The sequence below is a fragment of the Neopsephotus bourkii genome, unplaced genomic scaffold, assembly GCF_033783945.1.
Source record: "Neopsephotus bourkii isolate Nb327-2 ecotype Australia unplaced genomic scaffold, CSIRO-AGI_Nbou_v1 NB_1634, whole genome shotgun sequence".
Lineage (NCBI taxonomy): Eukaryota > Metazoa > Chordata > Aves > Psittaciformes > Psittacidae > Neopsephotus > Neopsephotus bourkii.
Window position 1 is genome coordinate 6750982 of NW_026902109.1, and position 27651 is coordinate 6778632.

At 36.1% G+C, this 27651-nt stretch overlaps 1 protein-coding gene across 2 annotated transcripts in view; it reads right to left on the bottom strand.

Moving 5' to 3' along the window:
• Positions 1-27651, bottom strand: part of CABCOCO1 (ciliary associated calcium binding coiled-coil 1) — a 57632-nt gene that overhangs the window by 16085 nt on the left and 13896 nt on the right. For both annotated transcript variants that reach the window (XM_061374041.1, XM_061374042.1), the window contains exons 4-5: positions 26669-26813; positions 21673-21745 (exon numbers count right to left, since the gene is read on the bottom strand). In XM_061374041.1, the coding sequence (XP_061230025.1) occupies positions 21673-21745; positions 26669-26813 (218 nt within the window). The remainder of the gene's footprint in view (positions 1-21672; positions 21746-26668; positions 26814-27651) is intronic.

A 27651-nucleotide genomic window follows, 5' to 3' on the forward strand; every position in this document is an offset into this window, starting at 1 on the left:
GGTTTCTGGTGGAAAAAGTCCACAAATCTCACTCTGCTTTGACTTGTTGGGAAGCTCGTGACAAATCATATACTCCAATGTGGAGATTTCAAAATTTGTTTAAAGAAAGCATGAGAAGAAACAAACATTTCTACAAAATAATTTCTCCCCAATCTAAAAAATAAAAAACCCAAAACCACTCCCAAACCCCCAACAAACCAACAGTCATTTACTTCCTTATCCCTTATAAACTTTATGTTAACTTCATAGAATCATAGAATAGTTAGGGTTGGAAAGGACCTTAAGATCATCAAGCTCCAACCCCCCTGCCATGGGCAGTGACACCTCACACTAGGCCACCCAAGGCCTTGTCCAACCTGGTCTTGAACACTGCCAGGGATGGAGCATTCACAACTTCCCTGGGCAACCCATTCCAGTGCCTCACCACCCTAACAGGAAAGAATTTCCTCCTTATATCTAATCTAAACTTAAATTTTAACCCATTACCCCTTGTCCTATCACTACAGTCCCTAATGAAGAGTCCCTCCTCAGCATCCCTATAGGCCCCCTTCAGATACTGGAAGGCTGGCATGAGGTCTCCACGCAGCCTTCTCTTCTCCAGGCTGAACAGCCCCAACTTTCTCAGCCTATCTTCTAGAAAATTTCCACATAGCTATCAAAAACAACAAAAATATGCAATGTGCTCAAAAAAGGTTTCCACAGTCACACAGAATTTTAATACAAGTCAGAATTGAGAGCAAATGTTTCAAACTTTGAAGTGAAAATCTTGGGTTGGCTATAGAACAAATGAATGTGAAAGGTACTGGGTTGAACTGTACGCTATAGGCTTTCCTCTTCCCCCACCTTGTGTTTTGTCTTTTTGTGAAACACTGTTCTACAAAAATAGGCAAAGATAATGTGATCATAAAGTTTGCACACAGTTTGCATAATGAGATAAAGACAATGTGTCAGCTTTTGACAGAAAAGAAAAAAAATGAAGCAATGATGTCAAAGGGATTTATCCATTCATTTTACCAACACCTTTCCCATGGCAGCTTTCCTAAATAGCACCATAACAAGTATCAAACAGCAGCACCTTCTTATAAGAATGCACAGCTATACCTGGAAGCATGACAGGTCTGTCTTTCCATCTAACCCTCAGAAGGAAACACCCATCAGGAACGCAAAATGTGTCTGGATTGCCAAGCAGAGAAGTTGAGAACAGCGTAGAAAACCCGCTAATGGCTGGAAAACTCAGCAGGCAATAGAGAAAGGCAGAGTGGATGGAGACACAAGAACATAATTAGTCCTGTGGAAGGAAAAACTTAGCAGCTCGGGCAAAAGCATGGGTCAACATGCAGAAGAGGTGAGCACGAGCGATGGGAAGTAGCTAACAGCAGAGTTGAACGTCTCACGCATGGAGGAGAGGCAGTGAGGCTGAACAGATCCATCTTCACCACTCTGGTACCAGAGTACAATGCTAAACAGTATGCTTACTATTCTAGTCTTGCACTCCCCTTTGGCCCCAGCTGCCAAGCATGCCAGGCTGCATGAAGCAGATGAATGTCTAGTGTGGCTACCACAGTATCTCTTCTCACCAAACCAAGTTTTTAACTTCCTTTCTCAATAGATTCATAACCCAAATATCGTATCAAAGATGGCACTGTAAAGACTTATGGACATGGGCCCTATTCACTTCCTTAACTACTTCAGGTTATTTCCACTCGATAATCCCTTGCTCCATCTAGACAAAATGTGACATATCCTAGGTCCTCCTGTCATGATTCTTTAATTTGATTTCAACATCTGGCAAAAGCTGAAACAACTCTCACAACTGCCACTGGGTTTGTGTTTTTATGTTGGCCAGAAATACTCACTTATGCACCAAAACACAGTCTTTCTCCAGCTGACACAGTCCATGCACGTGCACACATATACTTCTGTAACTGCTAATTGTTGGTTAAGCCTAGCAGGTCTAAAAAAAAAAAAAAAAAAAAACCAACCGAACAAAAAAAACCCACCAAAAAACCTAAACCAAAAAATGGCTTTTAAAGAAGGAATCAATACCAAAAGCCAAGAAGAGAAAATGCCCTCTAGAGACCTTAAAGAGACAAGACCTTACCAAATTTTAATAGCCAAATTTTCAGTGTAGTCTCTCTGCACACACTATCTTCACATTTATAGGGCTGACTAGTTTAAGTGTTCTTTGCAGGTGTTCATTATATCATGTGTACACCCTAATAAATCATACTGGATGCACAGCTCCATGTGGAAGAAACAGAGCTGATAGGATACCTTTGAAAAACTTTGCCCCAAACCTAGAGACAATTTATTTCTCCGTGACAAGTAACTTAACAGATATATTTGTCTCTCAATGGTAAATTAGCCTTCAAGCAACACCCTCCAACAGAGAAAGATCTTAAGGTGCTCTTATAATATAAGGGATAGCCAGTTTGAGCACTCTTAACTGTTTGGTTGGGGTTTTTTTAAAACCCCTAAAATTATTAAAATTATGAACATTAAATAATTACATTTTAACCAGTGTTTTACTAGTTTTCTCCCTACTTACTCTGATTTTAATTTTCTCACTTGTCAGCATGTCTTGGCAGTGAGAACAAGAAAGACCTCAAACCTTTGCTGATTGCTTTCCATGCAATCTGATTTCTATAAATTAGAAGTTGCTGATGGGGAAGCAGACAGCAGTACCCTTTGATCAAGATACACGTCTTGATCTCTTTTATCATTTTTTAAAAAAACAATAATATTACAACAAAAAAAAATCATCATACAAGCTTTTCGATCAAAGTGTGTCACTGTCTGCTTTCCAGTCAACATACTGCCAGTAAGTTGGCAAGGTGCCTGAAAAGAGCAGGCGGCAGCTGGTGGGTTTGATTACCATCTGTATATCCACTAATGTATAAAATCTTGTGTCTCCATCTAGTGGGCAACAGCATTTCACAGGAAATTTTAAAATGGGTTGGAGCCTACTTCCATGGATGGCAGAAGGAGTTTTGCTAGACTCCCTATCAGCAGAATTGGGCTCTAAAGCTGTATCGCATCAGAAAGCAATCTAAACCAAGGAAGGCTCTGAAGCCCCACCAGGAGTTCCGTCCCGTGCTGGCACATGCCCTTGAAATCATACTTTCTCCAGAAGCATTTGCAGAATATTTGTATGCTCTCACAACAAGCCAGCTCTTTCTAACGTTTTGCAGCACTCTGGAAGCCTTAATGGCCAAAATTTGAAAATGTAAAACAGATAACAGAAAAGGGAAGCTGAGAGCAAAGATGCCATTAATATCCTGAAATAAACAGTAACAAATGAGACAAATATGCCAAGACAATGTCTTCCTTTAGGAATTAAACTAAAACATACTAAAGCATTACCCCCACTGACTGCTTGATGACAGGACATGCAAACTACTGCATTAACTTTCTCATGTGGTTTCAGATAACATCCTTGACTGAATAGCAACCAGGATGAGATACACAGTTTTGGTTTTCAGGAAAGTGTCACGTAAACAGTCGTTGGGACACAGAATGTAGAATACACGTGACCACCCACATGAGGCACAAACGAGTGCTGTAAAAGGTTTCTCATAACAGACACAGGACTAGAACAAATAGTTAATAAAAGATGAGTTCTACAATGTTCATAATATCACCCTCCCTTTCATCAATTATCATCCTTTTTGACAACAACTCTGCTAGCTGTGTACTGACTGGACATATTTTATGCACAGCCATCTAGCGTGAAAACTGCATCCTAATGAAGAACTATCAGTACAGCAAAATGACATTAAAAAAACCAACAAGATCATACTATTGATTTTTTTTTCCATCCACATATGGGCTAGGCCTAAATTCCCTCAGCTTGAGAAATCTGTTGAGATAACTTTACAACACAGCACGATTACATTTCATTTAATGACTTCTCTGGATGCATGATAGGTCCTAAAATAGCTCTTCTTTTTCAAATATCTTTTAATAAATTTGTTTAAAATGCATTTTGATTTGACGCACCTAAATTGGTTACAGTAAAGCATTTTCTACTTTTATCTTATACTCCATTGCCTTAGAGGTAAATTTATTATTCTATAAATCATTAATTCAAAGGAACTTCAGTTTAACAACACCTAATAGACACAATCATTTAAGGTAGCATGCTGCCAATATTCAGCTTTTAATCAGAATCTGATCTGTCTTCATATAGTAAAAAAAAATAATAAATCAACTTATCAGAAGAAACCATCATTTTTAAGAAATTCAAGAATGAGCACTTAAAAATTAAGTCAATACATGCCATAAACTTTTGTGCTAATTTATTACATTGTTTGCTTGTGCAGGAAGGGGATGAGATTTGTTTCAATCTAATCTAATTGCCTTTATTTCAACAGAAAGTACAAGAATTAGAAATGAATGTTGTTCCCTCAATAATTTGCTGTGATAGAAGCTTTGTTTTCCAGGTCAGCACTCTCCATTTCTGATTGCCTAATGGGAGCGCCACACCGGCTAAAAAAAGAAGGCTCTGAAACTTTAGGAAATAGAAACTGCTGATGACCTGGTGAAGGAATAATGATTTATAATATATGAATAGGGGCAATAACTGGATAGCAGGCTGTACTCAAAAAAGCCTTAATTCACAGATCTGACATCAGAAAGTCATAATCCATCGATCTAGCATCAGAATGATGGATTATGACTTTTTAAGAACATGTAGACATGTCAGCTTCACGAGCATTCCGGGAATCACAGTCTAAATTGTTTTACTGAGGTCACTCAAACAATTTCAGCTTTTTCCAATAAAGCTGATGCACTAGTATTTTGAAATGTAAAAGTCCTCTTGGATCCATTTTTTTGTTTCAAACCCTAAAAATCCTTCAACCAAATACTGCAGGTTGTCATAGCCTGTGAGTAAAGAATTTTTTAATAACTACTTCAAATCTGTGTCATTTTCTTACACATATGACAACAATTTTAGATCCTAATTAATTTTTATGTCAAAAAAGTTTTGTATTTGAATTCAGAGATGAAAAAACCAAGTTGCAAAGTGAGGGATTAATTACCGTTTTTTCTTTCAGGAAGAGCAGTGACATGCTATGAAGGTTTCCCCCTGGACTATTGCAAAAATACCTGATTTTTAACCTCTAACTCCTTCCTTTTTTTGACCCAGCTGAGGTTTTAAACTGTCACTGCCAAAAAACAAAGTTATGATGTGAATATTTACTTACAAGTAAACCATAATTTCATTCATAAAATTCTATTACAAAATCTTCCCCATTGCAATCAAGTGAAACCACCTATAAATTAATAACTGCTGTGTTAGACTAATTCAATGGCTCAGACAGGTAAGAGCTCTTAAAAAAATGCTTTCTGATCCAGGCAATATTGCGAATAAACATAAAATCCAAAATTACATATAAAATATGACTAAATATTTTCAATGTATACACATATTAAAACCACAAAAACCTGTGACTAAAACCTCTTCCACTAAAACCTTTAAGTATACAAGTAAGAAGGGCTAAAGGGCAAAAGAAATGAAGCAAACTAAGCTGGGTTGCATATCACTATTTCTCCCCATAAACTCCTTTTTCTCTTTCCTTGTCTAGAAGGCTCTTTCTGCTTCTCTGGTCTTTCTCATCTTTCTCACCTTATTTCCCTTCTTACTTGTAAAAAGTTTTACATGAGAGCTTATTAATAAAGTAACTACTTACATGAAGCTTGCTGGGGTTATTTTATACTTTTCTATGTGTTCATAACTAAAGCTACTATGGAAAGGAGAAGTCATAGGGCTCTTTTACAATGGCTGAAATAATTTATTCCACTAAACCCAAGTACATTGAGCAAAGGTGTCCTGGGTCCAGTCTCAGCCCAGATTTCAAAACAAACAATGACAACAATAAGACCAAAGGAAAAGACAGCTGCACAACAGTAACCTTTAAATTCTCAGTGGTTCATAGAACAAAAGGGGAAAATAATGCACTTTTTACAACAGTAGACGTAAGGAATTTACTTCTTTTTGACAACTAGATATGAAATGGATTATAAAAATCACTGCCATGTTATACACACTCCTTCCTCTAAACACACCTAATCTTCTTAGAGATCCCACATAAAGGGATCACAGCACTGAAAAGCAACTGCTTCTTAAAAAAAAAAGCCTGAAACAACAGTAACACTGCACAACTGATCAAAAGAGAGAGTACCTTGTTCAATTAACTTCACAGGAGAATTACCATCGGCAGGCTGTAATTAATTCACTTGAAAGGCAGTCATGAGGACACCATGGCCAGCAGTTTTCTGGTTGTGATTCATATGCTTGAAGTAAATGACAAGTAGTCAGGTTATCAGTTTTGCAGCTTCCTTCAAAGAGCCTGTTGTGAAGTGCCCTAGCAGCACCAAACCAGGTTCACTATTACTTCCTCATCAAACTGCCTTCTACCTGAATTTTTCTTTCTGACACAGTATTACCCAGCTCAGTTCAATTAAGCTTATGACATCAAATGAGACCAAGAAGGGTAGCTACAACCTTTTTAAGTTGAAGAGCAAAAGCAGCCCTTAGGACTGCATGTAGGAGAAGACAGAGGCCTCCAGGTAAATTGAGTATCTGCTGACTGCTTCTCTATTTTTGGACTTACGCATTAGTCCTACCTCTTATTATTAAACTGATTGTATTCTTTCCTTGTCTCCACTGACACCACTAACTCATTTCACATATATGATGAAGCAGCAGTCAGATGTTAACTTTCTGTCTTCAGTGATATGTGTTTGAACCAATGACCTTGAAGTGAAAGACTCTGTAGATCTTTAGCATTCCCTCAATATTCCAGGCCCCTTTATTCATCTAGTTTATAAGCAAAACCTGTGTGCAAAAGGAACGCTTACTCACAATTACTATTACCATCATTCTGCTGTGGCAGTACATTGCACTGGAAGAATATGAATTATAAAGTGCATGTGTTAGTAAAATTTAAATCAAGCAAATGTTTAATATAAAGCCATTTCATCTTTTTCCAAAGTTTGGCAAATTTATTACAAAGCATTGAAATTGCACTTCAAGCCCTAAGGCTTGCAGTGTTGGAGCCTGCCTGATGAATGTAATTAAAAGAATAGCATAACTCAAAATTTATTAAAAACTAAATATATGTGGCCTTATTGTTTACTTCCAACTGACAGCATGATTTCCAGCTAAAAATTTGCACTGCTTAATACCTGACAAGTTGTTAAAGCACATCCCCTTTCTCCTGCTGTGCATGCAATTAAAAGAGCAGAGGTTAAACATAGCAATAAAAAAAAATAGGGGAATTCTGGTTTTTGGTCACAGTGGTGCTTGGTTCTCACTTTTACAAAGAGCACGTGCGCTGAATAGGTGGAAAGTCTCATGCTGGGAGGGCATCAAGCTGGAGAAGGATAGGAAAATGCTTCCTTGGACAGAATCTGCCTCCCTTCCACAGTCACTAACTGTTTTGCATTGCATTCTTCTACCTTAGCCAAGACTCAGTTTGAAGAGGAGCTAAACTATATGAATTAGATTTCTAGACATATGTAGCTTGTGAGGCCTGATCCAGGGTAGATTTCAAAGGGTGCAAAGGTAGTGAGTTTATGTGGCACAAAACCAAAAAACACTCTTACACAGTGCTTGTGAGACACTTGCAAATGCTTGGCCAGCAAATGCTGGCTAGCGTACTGAGGGATCCCAGAGGTCTCAGAGGCAGGTCTTATGGGACAGAAACCTAGTCCTCTTTTGAAAGCACAGTAAAAAACCATACTTCTTCTGCAAACACTGCCTGCATAACTCCATTTTCTCCTGCAACAATTCTGCATTTGCCTTCAGTCAGTCTACTGATCAGCAGCCCCTCCCAGTACATGAGGTGGAAAGCAAATAAAATCAGAACAAGTTGGCAAATGTACCTATATATACATATTTCATGTTAGCACAGTTATGCTTTAGAAATTATGGCAACAGCAATAGAATTCCATTGCTGTGATCATGGATAATCAAAGCGAGTGAAAAAAACAGTCAGTGCTGAAATATTTTCAAAGGTATGAAAGTCTTTACTGCTGTGTGATTTAAATTTACTTGCCATTATTTGAAATTTCCTTTCGTCTGTGTGATTAGAATTTAAATGCCTCCAAAGTATATTAACCATAATTCCTGCTATATTGCAGAAATACTGCAGCAACCTTCCCTTAATGTTGAAAACCAACAAGGCTCCTTAATTTACTAGAGAAAATACAATGTGAAATCAGTTAAAATGTTTTGAATATGAAGTATTATTTGGGAATGATCCACAAGATCATCTAATACAGCACTTTCTACTTTATGTATACATACACACACATCACAAAGCTATAGCAGTATTTTGTACAACTGTAAATACAGGATTTTTCATTTTTGCAAGAGTATTTTTTAATATTTTTCAGTTTGAGGCCTAATTTTGCTACCATTACATACCATGGTAATGTGTCTATTTTAAATGGAATCCTAGTAGATCCCCTGAAATTACTTGGGGTACACTGGATTGAGGATACATGAGTTGGATTGTAAATCCTAACTGCACACTCAAAATTTATACCTGACAGCAGTAAAAGAAGCACAGACATTAAAAGCCTTCTCGTGGGTTATCCCATGATGATTTTGTCCAAAAGTCTCCATCTCAACAATCTCTTTAATTTTCAAATTCAAGATGTGATTGATGAGTAGAAATTAATGTTCTCTGAAGACAGAGCTCAACAGAATTTTAGCACCACACTGAAGTTTTAATGAGTCCCAAGTAAACTGGGTTTTAAAAGGGAACTAGCTAGCCAATCTGACCACAAGGTAAAAATAAAGCTGCAGTACTCAGCTGCACAACTACTCCTTATTGAGGCACTGGGCAAGTTTAGCATCATCTTAATAAGAACCTTTATTTATTCCTTCACTATACTAATCTTGCTGAACCTGACACACAGAATCATGTAAGTGGCATAAACCTATAAAAATGGCCTTTTATACAACTGAATTCCACAGAGCAGAGTTTTGTTTGTTAACAGTCATGCTACCTTTACTTTTCATCCATTCCTCCTCAGTTGATTTGACAGAAAGAGAAAAGGGGAAATAAAAAAATACAAATTTGTATTTCTCTGTAGGCTGGGGTTATTGACACCTATCTGATTAAGCAAGTAATTTATTTCTAAAATTGGTAGTACATCAACAGACAAGTGCTAAGGAATAAAGCTGGTTGTCTTTTTAATTGTATTTGTTTGCTATGAACTGGAACAAGAAAAATCCATGTTATAATCTGCAAAGTAGTAAATGTATTAAAATGGCAGTCGAGCACTGGCAAACTTTAGTGCCTAATTCCCAATTCCCAGAGCAACCCATAGTCCTCTGTTTAATATACCATGTCCTGTTGGCCATTTAATGTACAGTCTTTAAACTTTCCTGTTTCCTAAATAAGCTCCCTTACCGCAGACTTCTACATTTTATTCTAATGCATGCAGTTTGCTGCTTATTAGTTTGTGTAATCTTCCTTTTACTATGAAAGAAAAAAAAAATCCACAAGACAAGTTCTCATTTTATCTTGCACTTGTCAAATAATAAGATTCTCCTAGTCTGTCAGACTTCTAAGCTTGTCTAATGTGTCATTTGCATCCAAAATTAATAAAGTCTATCCATGCTGTATGATTTTTCAGTTCCTCTGATTCTGATTATACACAATAATTTGTAATTTAAATTCACAAAAAAAAAAATAAAAATGCCAATGTAGCAATGTGTTTGCATTGTCAGTTTTAAAGGCTTGGCCTTTATGACTCTGATACCAAAGCCCTGTTCTTTCCGCTCATTACAAAGTTCCAGTAATGCTTTGACTGACCAATTACTTCTGGTAATTTGATTATGTACCCTCTTTCTTTTATGATTTACCCATTTAATTGAGGATTGATCAGAACAAAGAGAGACAATTAAATTCACTGCAATAAAAACAGTATGAATAACGAGTAGGAACTGAAGTCAAACCAGCAGTAGTTAGGAAACATGGAGATAAGACTGAAATCCTGTCTTTAACTTCTTCCATTGTATTTTGCTGTGCCAGGGTTGCAAAGAAAAGGATATTAATTTTGCATTCAGTAATTCAGAGAGCTATATTTGCAAGCACAGCAAGGAGGGAGGGACAAGAGATAAAATCTCTGTCACGACAAAATGAGTAATATTTGGCTCTGTACTTCCATCTTGACAATTTTTTGATTTCTCAAACAAAATGTGATTATTAAACAGAAATGAATGCTTCGGTATTGAGTTACATGCCAACATGCATGTACCTATCAAGTAATGACTCAGGGGGTCATTCTCAAAATGCACAGAAATGTAATGATGTTTTTAGAAATCCCACCGGAGGGCACCACAATGCACCACTAATAGGATTTGGTGCGGGTGGGGGGGCGGGGGTGTGGAGAGGGGAGGGGAATAGAAAAAAACACAAAGTCGGCAACCTAGCTTCTAGCTGTTACTTTCTTTTAATCTAGGAAAGCAGGGACAACAGTAATGCTAAAAATTGAAAATAGTCTCCCACAACAAGCCTAAGTGAGGGTAAAACCTTGGAATATTTCATTTGAAATACTATCATTACAGGTAATTTAACATTTCTCCAAATGGGAACCGTCCATTACATCCTAACTCCTGAAGAATACAAAACACTGGTAAAGTATCTTCCTTAAAATAAAAGAAAAATCATTAAGAGTCCTAAAGGTATAACAGACAAAGATGAAAATGATAAATGGGTGTAATGAATACAATACGAATGGTAAGAGAAACTCTGGGAGAATGTTGGGCAGATATTCAAAGTAGAATACTCTGTAAAGAACATTCCTACCACTCCTTCGTTTTATTAAACAAGAGCATTCCACACATTGTCAATGGTTGCAATTTATTCGCAACACACAATATTCAGTGAATCTAAAGATAGAGACCTGATTTCCAGCCTGTTCATGCCTGAAACTTGCTCACAGCCTTGATCAATCCAAAATTCAAAACTTCTCAAGCATGAGATGTTTTCACAACTCTGAGACCATATTTGGATGGTCTGCTATAAATGAAGCAGACAACATTCATCTTTATCACTTGGAATTTATGACATTTCCTTAGACTGTATTCACAAGCCAAATTTGATATGCACAGTCAAACTACAGAGCAACTGCACATAAGATATTGCTCCTTTTGTAGCGTTATTTGAATAGAGACAACAAAACTTTTACCAAGCATGAATTCTAACACTAAGAAAACAGAGTGATACATGTATTATTAGCATGTAATTTGTGCAAAATGTTCTGTGCTGAGGACAGTATTTTCTGCAGTATGTTTTTTACAGTTTACAATATGGTTGGATTTTGTAGAACCAACCAAAAAGATAAAAAGCTCTACTCATCATAAAAAGTGTAGAGCACAATGCTGATGCATTTCAGCTGAAAAAATCCATGTTTCTTTGGGCTCTACCCTGGTCACAGCACATTTGCAAAGGAACTTTGCAGAACCTATGTGGCCTCTGGCCTAGGCTTTGCAATCCGAGACAAAGAGAAAATTTGAGGATGAAATCAGTCTGAAAATAAAATGCAAAAAAAAGTTCATACAAATACCACCTGAAAAGCTAAAGATTCTGCCCACTCTTATAAATAAGAAAAAGCAAACATTAGGTATAAACAATTAAATATTCCTCCTCAGCTGTTTTAAATTGGTCAAGAGGAGACTAAGGATGACTTCATTATCAGATTTTCAACAGTGTAATGGGAAGCCAAACCATAAAATACATCAAATAACAGTCTTACTCATGAAACACTCTAAAAGACTCCAGCTGCTGTCTTTTCAAGCCCACCCTGAAGAGATGCACTATAGTCTGCCTATTCAGTGTAGCTTTTCTGAGTGCAATTGCTGGAAATACATAATGAAGTCTTAGCAATGAAGTGGATCTAAGGGAGACTGGCAAAGCGCGAGGTTAGCTTAGGCTGATTAAAGTTATAGATGGACTTTTTTCCTAAAACAGAAGAACAAAAGATAGCGAAGATCAGTGGGCTAGAGCTGGTGGAAGCTGCCATCAGCGAACACTGAAGAAGGGGACTCGAAGAACAAAATTTCCTCCACTGCTCTATTGCTAGCAACCTGTAAATGACTACTGCTTCAGGAACAAATGGTGAAAGAAAAAGTATAGTAACTTCGTAATGGCCTCTCTCTTCTATCAGCCTAGCTGCATACGGGCCACCTCAGCTTGTTTGCTTTAGGTGCTCACTAGGTACAGGGAAAAGAGGACATGAAGAGCGTACTAAGCCCAAGTATATGGTTCTCCTTCTAGTACCATTTGACAGCTTCTTCCCATATTTTTGGTGCTTCATAATATTGTTGCAGTGTATTCAGACTCCCATGAAAGAACCAAGCATTATGCTTTGGATAAAGTCCACCCCTTTACCAAATGTTTTCTACATTTAAGCCCTAATAAAAACACTTTGAATGATTACACTGAACCTAAATGGTGTTGAAGTCTTCCAAAAGTCTAGCAAGCTAAAATAATAAATAATACAAATGTTGAAGAAAACAGTTGTTCTGTTAATATTCTATTTGCACAGCTGGGATCTTAGGAATTTTATCCAGCTGTATATTTAGTAAGCAAGGCAAATTAATGCGAAGAATTGCCATTTCCTAAGTGTAAAAAAAAACTACAACAAAAAAAAAAAAAAAAACCAAAAAACCCAAGTAAAATTAGAAGAAGGCTCCCCCCCACAGTCTGCCTTTCTCTGCTCCGTTCCAGATAGACACACACACCTCCCCCGTACCCGTGAGCCACAAAATAACTGGAGAGGATTCTTCACAGACAGATGTAATTCATAACAAAGACAGGAAAAGGCAACTGTAACTCAGAGCTTGCTGCCCTTCCTATAAAGTTCACCTCCTTACCAAGAAAAAGCAGAGAATAATTTGTTTGGTTTCTGTACTCAACTCCTTCTTCTTTTATTGTGAAAAGTTTCCATTGTCCTTTTATGTTTTGATTATTGAGTAAGTTAAGAGACTTGCCAAATAGTCCTAGATTGTTAACAGACCACCACTGTTTAACTTTGAATGCTTTAACAAAATAAAGGCACAGCTCACATTAATATTCTATGCCCTCATTTTATGTATTATCTTTTCTTTGAAATTGAAACAATTTTCCTAGCGAAGGTTTATTAAATGTAAGCCTAAGTAGCAGTATGTTACCTCACATACCAACCAGGCATCCTATAAAACTCAGCTTCCTAATTAGTAACACCACATTTTGCTGAACATAGCATATTTATAGGAAATCAAAATAATGTTTTATGAATTAAATATTTAAATACATCAGATTCAATGTTCAGTAAAAATACTTTATGTTGTAACTTACGACAAGTCGTAAAATTCAAGGTGAAATTACAAAACATACAAATTTTCTGATGCATATTAAAAAGGGACTTTAAAGGACTGCAAAACTTGTCCATTTAGACTTTGAATGCATTTGTCTTCATAACACCAAGTAAAGGGATAAAAATTTATAAAAATGTATACTGATTATAAATCTTCACCATAAAGAAATGCCATGCTGTTTATTTAGATGAATAAGGTCAACATGTTATTCATAACATAAGGTCACAAGATGTATGAGTTTGATACATAAATATTCACTCATGGGGATACATTCCCATGAAATATCACATGACTTGTCCATTCCACAGATTCTTTTATGAATACAGTTTAATCTTCAAGATGATGAAAAGCTGCAGATAAAGGTAGTGGGTATAAAAATAGTTGTCCACTGCAGAATAAGTTCATGGTTATCTGCCTGCCAATTAATAAAAATAATGCTGGAAATTTTGGAAATAGGGCAATTGCTCTGGCAAAGCAATATCCACTAAGTCTAACAAACAGCTAAATTTGATCCAGGAAATTATAAATGAAACACAGTACCTTCCTGAATAACTCCTTGATCCATGCATGGAAGAGTTTAACACTGAAAACAGTATTGTTTTGCTGCAGACATAATGCATTGGCTTAATTCAAGTAAAATGTGTTTTGTTCTGGTTTGTTGGGTTTTTTTGCAGATTCCTTACAAATTAGGTTCTTTGAACTACCTATAACTTAGGATGGAGTTGGCACATACTATTTTACCAGTGTGAGAGCAGCAGCCTACCTGGTTCTCCCCAGCTTACTTATAACACAAAGCTCTTTCGACAGTTTGCCATGCTGGCTGACCTAGCAGCCTGTTTTCTAGATTCCTGGCTCCCCAACAACATGCCTTATGGACAACTGAGGGCACGTTGCAGACCCCAGAATCATGTGGACCTTGCTCCAGAAGAGTCAACTACACTGTATGGTGCCAGGACAGAGCTTGAAATGGTCTTCAGGAGCACTGCATTGGTGTGAGGGAGCTTAAACATAGACATGTAAGAATAGCAATTCTGTTAAAGTGTTTTTTTGTTGTTGTTGGCTTTTGGGGTTTTTTGTTTTGTTTAAACTGGAATTAAATCAAACTGCAAAAATCTCAAAATCTTCTATGAAACAAAATTACTGATCTTTGCTCAGCTCCAATTATTTTGTTTTATGCTGGCCAAGTAAAACAAGAACAGCTCCCAAAGGGCATCAACAGAGCAAGCTATTCAGGAATATTAGAAAAGTGAAACAAAATTCATAGCCTAATATTCTACCTTCAGCTACTTTAAAATTTCCTCAAGTCAATACATGCCTGCCAATCTCATCGTCTATATTTATATATTGATTAATATTTTCAAACATGTACAATAGCCTGATATAGCACTTAGTCATTTGGATCTTACAACATTCTGATAAATAGCAGAAAGATGCTGTCATTTATGTACTGTCTATTCTTGTAGTCAAAGCCTTACAATTCCTAGCTGACCTGCATTCCAGCAAACAAATAAGCCATTACTGCTGTTACCAGAACTATGTTTACACACACACACATACAGAAATCAAGCCACTTTCTAAATAAATAACTCAAAGAGCACATCTTTGTATGAATTAATTCCTGCACAGTTCTAGAAATGTTTTACTGCCAACAATTCAAGTTTTTTCCTCTCTCTCTAATATTAAAATATGTCAAAAAATGTGATGCTTTGTCAAAGTACAACTGAAATAAGAAGTTATGATGAGCTTCAGAATGGTTTTTGGTTTGGTTGGTTTCTTTTTTCTTTTTTCTGTAGTGTCTAGCTTTTCATCCTCCAGGGTGCTGAGCAATGTGACCTCAGTCACTTCTCAGTTTAACTTCTGTATGTGAATAAGTCCATTGAAATACAAGTTCCCATGTGCTTAAAAAGAGGTGCTTGTTTAAATGCTGCTGGGTCAGAACCATAGTGCTCAGCATACTGAAGGCACAGCCTATGTCAGCTATTTGGCATTTTTCCAGCCTGAACTTTTACTTTCATGACTTCATACACGTTACTGAATTAAAAAGGTTTGTTGTGTATTTGATGTTTCCTTAGAAAATAATTTTAAAAACATTTTGTCAATCATTCTCTAAAGCAAGATTTGTCAAAAGGACTCGGCACTGGCTTATGAATTCCACTAACTCTCTGGAGCCCCCACTGGCTGTCAGGGCAGCACAGCTCAACTACCAAAAGTCAGTAATGTTAAAATTGCCATAGAAGACTATTAACATGTGACCTATGTGGAAACGTAACTGTTAAAGATCAGTATATGTCCACTACTGGCAAATGAATATACCAAAGACAATCTTTGAAAAGGGTGGTTTCTACTGTGCTAGATATGCTTAAAAAATTGCAAGGAATACTGCATACAGTTCCAACAGACTCCACTTTTCATTCAGAATAATCACAAGTTCTTCAAGGTCTCTCTAGTTATAGCCATAGCAAACTTCAAGATCAAAGGACTGAATATCAGTGATTTTTGTCACAAAACTGACTGGCTCTCCAGCTGGTTACTTCAGTAATCTGGTCTTGGGTACTACATACTTCTGTAATGGACATCAAAAATTTCCCTACAGACATCAAAAGACCAAGTACCAGTTTGCTAGTTTTAAACATTCATAATCGTAAAATAATGAACCTACTCCTGAAGCTGTAGTTTTGATCTTCTTAGCAGTAAAGGCTTGAGGAACACATTTTGAAGAAAAAAATAAATAAGGACACAGAAATTAAAGAAAAATGGCATACAACACAACACTGATTTATCAAAGATGCATGATGCCAGACTAATTTCATAGCTTATTTAATAAGATAACTGATTTTCTAGACAAAAGAAATGTGAGAGACTTGAACAATGCGTATGAGAACAAGAATATAATACAGATGGGACTAAATGACCTTGGAGACTATTCACTTCTGTATTCAATGACAAATTATAAGGTGACATTGTAGGAACATAATTTTTTTTAAAAGCTGCTGTGCACTGGCAGTACCTCAGCTGGAAAATACAGTAATAAAGGAGAACCAGAATAGCAGACCTACAACGAGAGCGCCACATGATGCAGGTATAAAATGTGATTCTAGGACCTATCATGTAGGCTATTCCAAGCTGAGAAAAAGAAAGCACTACTGATACTGTACAAGGCCTTGCTTTTATCTCAGGAACAGTATTATGTCAGTTTGTTCACTTGTGTTCAAACAAAAGTGATTTAAAGTGGAACAATTAGAGAAAAAGGCCAACAGCATGACTAGAAGCTGGTGTGAATGTAAGAATGAATGCATCAAAAGCCTACCTTAAGAATGTAAGAATGCATGCATCAAAAGCCTACCTTATGAACAAAGATTAGAGAAGGCTGGCTTTTCTAGTTTAGCTAAATGAAGGCTCACAATAAGATGGCTGTCTCTTTATGCACTAGAAAAATAAACACTGGGGATGGAACAAGAACTAAAAGTAAGTGCTGGCACGAATTGTTACAAGGAGAAATGCACATAAGCTTGTCATGAATACACTTAGACTGGAAACTAGAAGTTTTATAACCATTACAGAAACCAGGCACTAGGGCAGCTTTCTGACTGGAAGAGCAAAGACAAAAAAATTAAGTTTTTAAACCAGAGTTTGACAAGTTTCTGAAGAGGATTTTGTATGTTTTCCTACAAGAAAATAGCACTAGAGCTGACAACTGACGAGGTCCCTTCCAGTCCTGTGCTCTTATTTCCTTCAAAGTAGTCTTGATGTTTTTGCCATGGTGATATTTACAAAACAAAGCTACAGAAAATCTACTCAGTGGTTTTTAAGCATTACAAGTATCTGAAACCTCCAAGTTTTGAAGAACATGCACTCCGTTAGCTGGGGAATGAGTCTCTCTAGTGTGAACTGATATGCTTATGTAAATATTCTGGTTTCATACATCTTTAAAATGCAGTTCTTGAGAAATCATTGAGCAAATTTGTTTAAAAATGATTGATTAACCAATCTAAATATGCAACACCTAATGAGGATTACATATCAAAGTCAAGTCCCAGACTTCAGGGCTTTTGCCATCAGAAAAAAAAAAGCTTTATTAGCCCTCCAATAATATATTCTTCCTAACAACCCTCTTATATTCAAACACAGAAGGGATTTTGTTCAAACTTTAAAAAAAAAAAGAAAAAACCCAGAAACCAAACCAACCCACAACTGGATGAAGACCAGACATAGTCTGAAAGCTTAATGTTTCAGAAAGTAAGGACTACATGGAAAGAAGGCATTAATGGAAACAGTTTTGGAACTCTAAGTACAGAGGATGATATCTAGTAACTGCTATAATACTGATTCTGCACTGCCATTAAACTTAATCTTCGATATTTTTATTGCAACCTGACCCAGTATGACATCTCTAAAGAAAATTACATTGTACACTACTATTTCAAGAAGTCAAACTTAGCTACTCATCTGGGCCATAAAATAGCAGATTACTCCGTCAGGCTGGCTAAAGCAACTAGGAATAAAACTAGATTTACCAACCACATTATTTTTATTAGGAAATGTTTCAAAGCAGACATAATCCCAAAAGACCTTAGTCTCATTCCATCCAAAAATACACAACAGAGAGCAGCAAAAACATGAACTGCAGTATAAAGTACAATTTGTAAATGTGAGAAAAAAATACAAGATGTGCTGTAATATATCATCCTATCAAAGCAAAAATGAATTAACATAGAAGTAGAAAAAGAAAGGCTTCTACATAATACAAGTATTAACAATTTAAAACTTTGTTATAAGTTGTGACATGTTAATAGGAATTGCTTCACTGAATCTCTGCACATAGAGATTTAGTCTGTACTCCTTTTGCTCTTTAAAACTGCAAGCTAATATAGGTGTACTAAATCACAGCTAGAGAGTAAAACCTTCAGAATGGGCAAAAGTTAAAAACAGCACCTTTAACAATAATATTCCTGAAGAACTCTGGTACATCAGCGCTACACGCATTTTATTTTGGATCACAGCCACAGAACAGCTAAAGCACTGCTGCTTCTGTAATCATTCTAAATGTGGGGAACTGCTCATAACAGTAACAAAAATACCCCAACAAAACCAACCAAAAAAAAACCAAAAAAAAAAACCCCAACAACGAATTTACTTGGCAATCTTAACACTTCTCAGCAATTCCTTGTACCATCTTGTTTTCTAACAGGTATTCATGCATACATAATACATAGGTCTTTGTAGATCTGGAATGAAGGAGAAGTAAGTGGTTTGATAGCTAGAAAGGCAAGTTTTAAATTTTAAATACTGCTGAAGTAGGTTAGATGTGCGATATGTGTTTTATCATCTAACCAAGCATTCATGTCTTTCAATTTTAACCTTTTTTTTTTTTTTTTGTAGGCAATATGATCACCTCAGGCAGTCTGGTTTAAAGGCTTTAGCCAATGTAAAAATATATTTAAATTAGACAGGCATTTGTTACTTTTTTTTAAAGGCTTAAATACTGTCTGTATTTTACAAAGGTGGTTCTATTATGCTGGCTGCATCAAACACAGAATATTAATCAGACTGTGAAGCTCCACTAATTACCTGCCATATTTCAGTAACTTAAATTTTGTTAAGTGGCATGGCCACAGATATTGCATGCATAATTTGAGTTTTGAGTCATTTCCCTTTTCTTGTCTGATTTTATCCTACACAGGAAATGACAGGGTCATTTGGAAATTACTGCAGTGAAAGATCAAAAAGGAAACCTGATTGAGAACACTGTTATAATTGCCTGTGTTAGAGAAAAAATAAAATCCAATGAGTTTACAATCCATCACAGTAATATTCTCTGGAAAACACATACCGTGTTTTCTCTAAAAGGGTATCCATTACAACATACAGTACTGCTATTACTTGGTGAAGCTGCATCTCTTTTAAAGAAGCAGGTCTTCTCATTAGGCTATTTGACTTTTATTCTGTAGGTACTACTTTTGGCACACACAGCACAAATTTACTCACTGAGCTAAGGCAAGCCATTTCAGTTGAAGCGAATAATTTCAGTTAAAGCAAGTCATTGCACTGACTTGTCTCAAAGCCTTTATTTGCAAAAGGAGATAATACTGTAATTAAGGTCTTGGAAAACCATGGTTCTTTGTTATTTTGACAAATCTGACCAGTACAATTTACAGTCCCCTGTTCCAAAAGGACAGACTTCTGTTGCTGGAGCTAAAACAAAACTTTTAGACATCAGCAGCACTCAGCTTAGAGTAAGGATAACATCCAGCTGAGGACCATGGTGTGCCTGCATGGGCTTTTTTCTTTTAGCAAGATATTGATCTACATATCAAGACAGCAGTCAGCCTTTCAGCACAGATTTATCACCTGCTTTCACCAAGTATATTTCCAGGCTGATCTCCTGCCTACTTCTGTTCCCTGAGCAGATGCGCTGCAGAGCACGCGATTCCAGGCACACTCCTGCCATAGCTGACCCCACCAAACCACAGCAGCCCCACTGACTCATCAGGGTTTCAGCTGATAGTCTAAGGGACTGCAAACACAGAAGGTAATGCTTTCCTTTATGGATAAGAATTTCTAAATATTATAAAGTTGTAGCAAAAGAACTTGAAGTCTATGTTGGGTTCACCTCCCATCACATTTTCACACATAAAGCAAATGCAAATAGTACCATAAATTTGTATGTGTAGTTTCAATGCCTTAAACTGTTACTCATTGGAGAACAATGCATCACCCTATCAGAATAAACTCTACTGGAATATGATTATTGATTTTCTTGGGACTGCAGTCCGGCTGGACAAATTAAAGACTTTCTGCCATGTAACTCAGAATACAGAACAGATGGATAGAACTGAACTGTCGCATAGGTAAGAAAAGGCCATAAAAGGCTAAAAATAGTCATGAGGATTTTCACGACAGTTATAACTGTAGATCGCACTTGTTATTTTGATGGATCATCACCAAAATAATTCAAAGAAACACATTTCTGCTATTCCTAGTAGAGGTGGTACCTTCAGCAGAGGTGGTTCTCTCCAGCAGACAGATTGTGCAGAACAAACATTTTTCTATGGCTGGGACAGTGTACACTGATCTCAGTCACCCAGAAATGGGTTTTAAGAAAACACAAAGACATTTCATTTAAGCTAGTCTACAACTGATAAGATGCATTACTCAAATTTGCCCAAGATATCACTTAATCAAAACCTTATTAAAAACAGTTTTGCCAATTAGAAAGTGCTAACCAGCCACTGATCTGATTAGCTAATCTAAAAAAATAACCCTAATGGAGTAACACTGAAGTCCTGCTCTATTTATGTAATGACAGCTTTGTCACTGATTTCATCACGGAATTGTAATCCATCTTACAAATGATGAGAATAATTTCCAAATATTTGCATCCATATGAAGGAAAGTTCTTTTTTATAATATAGTTATTTAAAATAACACAAAAAGAAATTATCATTTGATGATGAAATGAAACTTCATTAATATCACCTGCTTGAAAGTGTGAAGAAAATTTTCCAGTGGATTAATTTTAACTTCACTGTGTACTGATAAACTAAAATTTAAGTGCCATCAAAAAAATCCCACTACCATGCCTCTCTGAGCAACCAGTTGTCTCCTAATATAAATTATAAATGTAAATGCTTTTCAATGTATTTTAACATATACCCTCAAAATGCACAGTCAGGCTAAAGAAAGGTTTATTTGATTAATTGAATCTGTCCATTTGATTGAAGACCACATCCTGCATCAGTGCATGTTCCTATGTATTTTTTTCACATCTAAGTTAGAATACATGACAAAGTTTACAGTCAACCATTTCACTATCATTAATTGAACATTTTCAATATGCTGAGTTTCTAGCTAGCTTGTTTCCTTGCAGTCAGTATAATTAACTGTTGGAGGAACGAAACTCTTTACATACATGAGTACATAAATATTAGGACTGTGGTCAGACTAGGCTTGGAACACAACCTTTTCTGGTTTTGATTGCTGATTTTGAAAGTCAGACTCATGCATTGCTAATTGAAATTACATGCATCTGCTTATAAATACATACACAAAAGTGTTCCTGATTTAATGCAACTAACATCTTAACCAAGCAATGCATTTACACTTTTTTGAAATCCAAAATTAATTCTGACTATAAGGATCAAACCATCTAACTTGTATTCTTTAATCAGCCATTTTACGCTAGCAATACAGTAACATTGACATGAAGTTGCTTTGAGCAATATAAAACATATGCTACAGTGCATTCATTAAATAACTCTGCATAATGAGTTCCATCTATATAAATGACTTACCTCATTACTTGTCACAAGTTCTTCTCTCGGACTATGGAATAAGTATTCATACAGTTTATAGTGTTTAAATAAGCTGGAAAACAAGAGAATATAGTACTATTACAGCTGTAAATCTTTGGAAAGGTAATAATATTAAAAATTCTGTTAAACTAAGAGTTATTCTTCAGCATGGTAATACTCCAATTTTAAAAAAAAATTGGTTGTTTAACCTAAGTACAAAAAGCAGACTATTTAATTTACAGCATTTACTATCATATGGCCATAAAAAAGTACAGGAAGATACTTCAAAATGCATCTGCTCTGCCCTTACGAAATTGAATTCTGAGAAGACAGTTCTACTCTGAAAAAAGTAATAAACAAAGCCAAATCAGCTTTCAGATTCTGGGATGGACTGACAGTCTGGGGATCAAGTTGATCTTGGAACACCAAAACAATAAAGAATGGAACCATTTATTCTCTCAAGGTCATGTTGCAAAATCACCATAGTATTTCCTCAAATTAAAACTAAAGAACTAGACTGACACACTGGAGTTTTGTGCATTCCAAAGAAAGTAACTTTAAGTAGATTTGTCAATGCCCTAAAATATTTATCTGCCTTAAAACATACACAGCTTTCCTTTTCACATGTTCTAAATAATTTTTCCTGTTCCCTTTCCTAATGATCAATGATATTACATTTGTTTAATCAAAGGTTTGGTGTTCCACAGGCAATCTGTTACAATTACTTGTTCTCTTAAAATCACGATACAGAACTTCTGGCTTCTTCCATGTCATTTTGACATATGATTTAAAACATAGCTCTGTGATTTCATAGCAAGTCCAGGCTGAAGAATGATTACAAGAGTTTATCGCTCTCTGCCTGATGCACCCATGAAAGACACAGCAATATTTGAAGGGAATAGCTGTAACTGGTTCCTGTGCTTTCCAACCAAGGACAGGACAGAGGTTCCTCACTTAAAAGAGCCATCAACTGGGACAGCAATGCCTCTTTGCTTGGCACTGGCAAGACCACAGCTGGAATACTGAAGCCTGCTGTGAGGAGGGCTTTGAACTAGGTGGCCTCCAGAATTAGATGCCCCTTGCAACCTCAATTTTTCTATGGGTCTATGAAAGTAACTAGTATACCCAACAGGTACAATTATCTAAGGCTAAAGACACTGCTACTAGCAGCAGAATATCATGCTAATGCAGTGGAAGCATGGTTACAATACCAGTGCCTGGCCACACAAACCAGCACGGGCTCCTCCTTGACACATGGTGCTCCCTAAGCCTCACAGGGAGCCAGCCACTGCAGGTGCCACCGTGGCTGGCTGCCCTACAGCACTGAAGCTTTTCTCTCACCCAGCAGCCTCACATCCCCATATGGCTGGCAGAAGGGCTCAACCAGCCACCTGCATGCAAAATGAGAGGCTGCTGTTGTGAGGCACAGGTATCTGAAACACAATCCTGGCTCTGGCAAGTAAAACAGAAAAGCCAGATGTGGTAGTCGATGCTCAGTACACTCTATTTTAACTTATTGTCCTTCCCTTGGTCATCATTAGTGTTTACATGATGCCACATGCCACAGTACGAGAGGTTCCATGAAGTACTGAAAACCAGAGATGATTTGCTTTAATTTCAGCCTTCTAATGTACATCAGTAGTTTTTCTAACCCATGAGAGCAGCTTGGAATTAGAAGAATAAAATGTGGCATGGTCTGCCTCTCTTAAAAGACAACAGTACATCTTCCAGTAGTTAGTCAAATGTGTCTGTGAAACTTTCAAATGCATTTTTACCCAAATGGGCACTAACATTTTTGCCCATATGTACATTTCCTAATTTGTTGAGAAGTATTACTGCAGCCTCATTGAACATTTGGTTCTATGTGCCACATAAAAAGTTTTATTCTACAGTTACACTTAATTCAGTCATTCAATTACAATTAGTTAAAAAACAATTATTTTTTTTTTACCAACTTGCAAAAGAAATTCGGCTACCATAAACTACAAGCTCTCTTACTCCAAACAATGCAGGCAATGAATTAAGTTGTTACAATATTTGCCATTTCATTTGCAGTACATTTTTATTGCACTACTCCACCAAAGAATTCCTGCCATGATTCAGTGGAGATACAGGAATGATGTTTAAGCAGAATTCAGGACTTAACCTGGAAACGACTAACACCAGTTTATGAAAATACACGTGCCTCCTCACATACACACCTATTATTTGGTAAAATTCTAACAGGGATTATTTGAAATAGAAAAAAAATATTTTAATGAACGTGACAGACACACAAGAAATAAGATATATCTTTCAAACTGCACTAGCAGAACTTCACATTTCAAAGTGCCTTGGAAATGAGGCAGATTTACAGCACCTAAAAATCAGTTCTTCCCATCTAAATGTGTTACAATATTTCTTATGGACTATGTTGCAGGTACAGATAATTTATAATATTCCCCAAAATACAAGTTAGCACTTTTAGCAATTCTGAATTTCATTAATTTATTCTTAAACAGAACTCTGTTCAACCTGGCACCCTTAATCCTGCATCAAGGAAAGAATTCCTCCATTTAACACTCTTTAAATCAAGTCACGTAAATGATACATCAGAATTTATTCTGAAACAACAGTGTAGTTTTCTTTCTTCTATCATTATATAAATGCTTTTGTTTGTTGTGAACAATTAAAAAAAATCTATACCAATGTCTTTAGCAATTACTCAATTAAAATTTTACCCATGCAAGTAAGATTAAGATAGACCCCTCTTATGATGTCATATGAGAATCTGAAGGTGATTAACAATGACATATTTCCCTAGCTCCACTGTTTCCTGAAAGAAAATGTCAAGAGCTATGTTGATGTGTGTTTGCCCAAGGAGACAAGATAAAAAGATGATAACTGTCACCTTTCACCAAACCTGAAGGTGTCATTACAGTTGCTGCACAGTTTGTGCCAATGTGGTTAAGTATTTGTCCTCACTTCCATTATTATCCCCTGGGTTTACATCTCATCTGTAAAAATGTGATCTGAACTAAAGTATGTCATACTACCTTTAGTAGGAAAGAAGCTATAGGCCTACCATTTAAAATTAAGCAAAAAAAAAAAAAAAAAAGTGAAGAACAAGAAAAAATGTTAAAGTAATACATTAATTTTAATTGTAATAAAACTAAGTCAATCTATTTCTGAGTTCATAAAGGTCAAAGTACACCCCACACAAGTGTGCTGATTCAGTTCTTATTTAGAAGAAAAATATTCAAATTACTGAGATTACTGATTGTATGAACTAGACACATACAACAGATTTCAGAGTATGTGTATAAATCCATGACTTTGCAACAGCATATACTTGTAATAAATTGAGCAGTTTGAGCTTACATCTACATATTCAGTGGAAAAAATACCATTCTGCTGCAAAAGTCTTGTGGCTTTATTGTATTCCCACCCAGTTAATACTTTGGTGATAGTAGGATGGAGCACCTAATCTCTTGAATTAAAATACTGTAACTGTGTAGGAATTACTTCATGGACAAGATATCTCTGAATGGATAATTTATGCAAGACCTATAGACATGGTATTTGGAAAGAAAATTTGTTCCAAATAAATAGACAAAAGGCTCAGGCAGGAAGGGAGAAGTAAAAGAAGTTTGAGTGAGACAACTTAAATGCCAACTTTCCTTTTAGTTTAGGGATAGTGCTTGGCAGGACATTGGTTTGCCTTGACTACAGAAATTAGAGATTTAAAGAGATGTTCTCATTTCTACAGGAAGAACCTGAAGTTTTTTATATTTCCATTAAAAAAAAAAAAGAAAAAATCAGAGCAGGAGAAAGAGACATAGCCCAACTGTAAGAGAAATTGCCTGTGATGGGTTTAAATCTAAAGAATTCGAGTACCTTAAATCCTACTATTTTTGTCCATCTTCACCATCCATCCATCCATCCATCCATCCATCCATCCATCCATCCATCCATCCATCTTCAAGAGGAAATACTTCAAGAGGAAATGCACCCAGGAAAACACTCTAAAAGAACCTTTTTGACTTGTTTTTCTAGCCGTCATGACCTCACTTTTTATGCCCATCTGCCAGAAAACCTCGCTCTAATCACTGCTCAGGTCAAAAAATTGGCTGAAGGTCTACAGATGTAGTACATTGTATGAGCATATATTACAATAGTACCTTTCCAATTTGCCATCTCTACATCCCCAACATTCATTCATGATACAACAGTTTGAGAAGCATGCCATCTATCATGTAGTGGAATCAGAGATAGATGAGTATAGCCACTGTCTTAGCTATGTTATTTCAGTGGAGAAAGGTCTGTATACATTACTGTACAGTTAAGACTTTACATGGAGAGGTACGATTGGCTGCTATCAGATCCTTTTTCTTTTTTTCCTCAGACACATAATTGAATTACTGCTGTTTGTATCTTTTTCTGTAAAAAGAGTTTAAAAGCTGAGACCTGTCACAAAATCTTTTCATGTAGATACTGAACTTTTGCTAATTTTGAAATGCAACATTTTTATGACTCTTATATGACCATAGACTTAATACTGTAAAGCACCTAACTTTAAAACATTTAAGAAGTTCACTACAGCTGTAAAGGCCAGAAAAATACTTAAAGTTATAGACAAGACCTAGGATTTTATTCAGCTGGAATGTAAAAGTAGAATGCTTTAAAAGAAAATCAAGAATATTCTCTATACACCACTCTCCCCCCCTTTTTTTTTTAATCACCTGAAACAAAGCCCAGAAGGAAGCTTTTCAGCATAATCTCACGTTTGATAAACTTCCAGTCTAAATGTATTTAGTGGGCTTTGACATATGAAGCTAGATCTGTACTTCTACTTGCGTATTCTCTCTTCTTTTTAATGTTTTGTAGCATGGTGTGTGCACTTATGTTGGCATGTGCAGTATTAATATACCCAATTAATAATGTTAACTTACTCTACCAGCCATTTCCAGACCCTGTAAATTATTCAAATAAGAACAGATCCTGTAGAAATAAATACCTGATATTCAAATAATCAATGACTGCTTTGGCTTGCTCGATGCTGAAGAAATTCAAGTCACCACTGCTTTCTGTATTAGTTTCTCCTGTTCCAGCCATTGCTCTTCCAAGTTCCTTTAAGTTGTCTCCTAAGCTCATATGTTTGTCTGCAAAGTAGACCCAAATAACAAAACCTACATATAAATATGACAGGGTGGGGTTTTGGTTTTTTGTTTTGTGCTTTTTTTCCCATTTTAATTACAAGACTTCTTGAAGTTTAAGTAGTTATAAGCCACATAGAAACTTAAAAAGCAACAGCAGTCATACATTTTTGTCTGTTGCCATTATTCTTGTCAATAAAACGTGCATTAAAATTCCATCACAAAACCACCAATCCACCCTCATAAGGATCACAATAATGGGTGTTTAAGATACTACAGCTTGGCCTCTTTACTTATGCAGAGATAACCACAGGCAGAATAGTATGTAAATTTAAGATGCTTAATATGTTGATCTTTAAAATAAATTTATTATACTGTATGTATTGTAAAATATTGTTCTTCTGACCTTGTCCATATTAATGGCTTCTCTTACATAAATCATTAATACAGGAACAGATATTAAAATGGGTAATCAATTTTTTTTTAAGTGCTTACAGTCATAATTAAACATTAATATGCATAATACTCTGCATGTATCCTCAAACTTGGAGACATTTTTGCACACCCCCCAGGATAGATAATGACTTTACGTTTTTACCCAGGAAGTCAAGACCAAATGCCAAACAGCTTTGAATTAAAATTTAAATTCCGTTTCTTAACTGTCTTTATAAAGAGGAAAATCTGAAATATATCAGTTTGCTGAACCTTTAAAAAGAAAGGATTCATCTTTCTGATTTGTGTACAGTGTGTACCATCACTAGAACCATGGTGGGATTTAAAAAAAATAAAGTTTTGAATACAATTTACCTGGGGTTTTTTTAAGTCTAAAAATATTTGGAGTAGA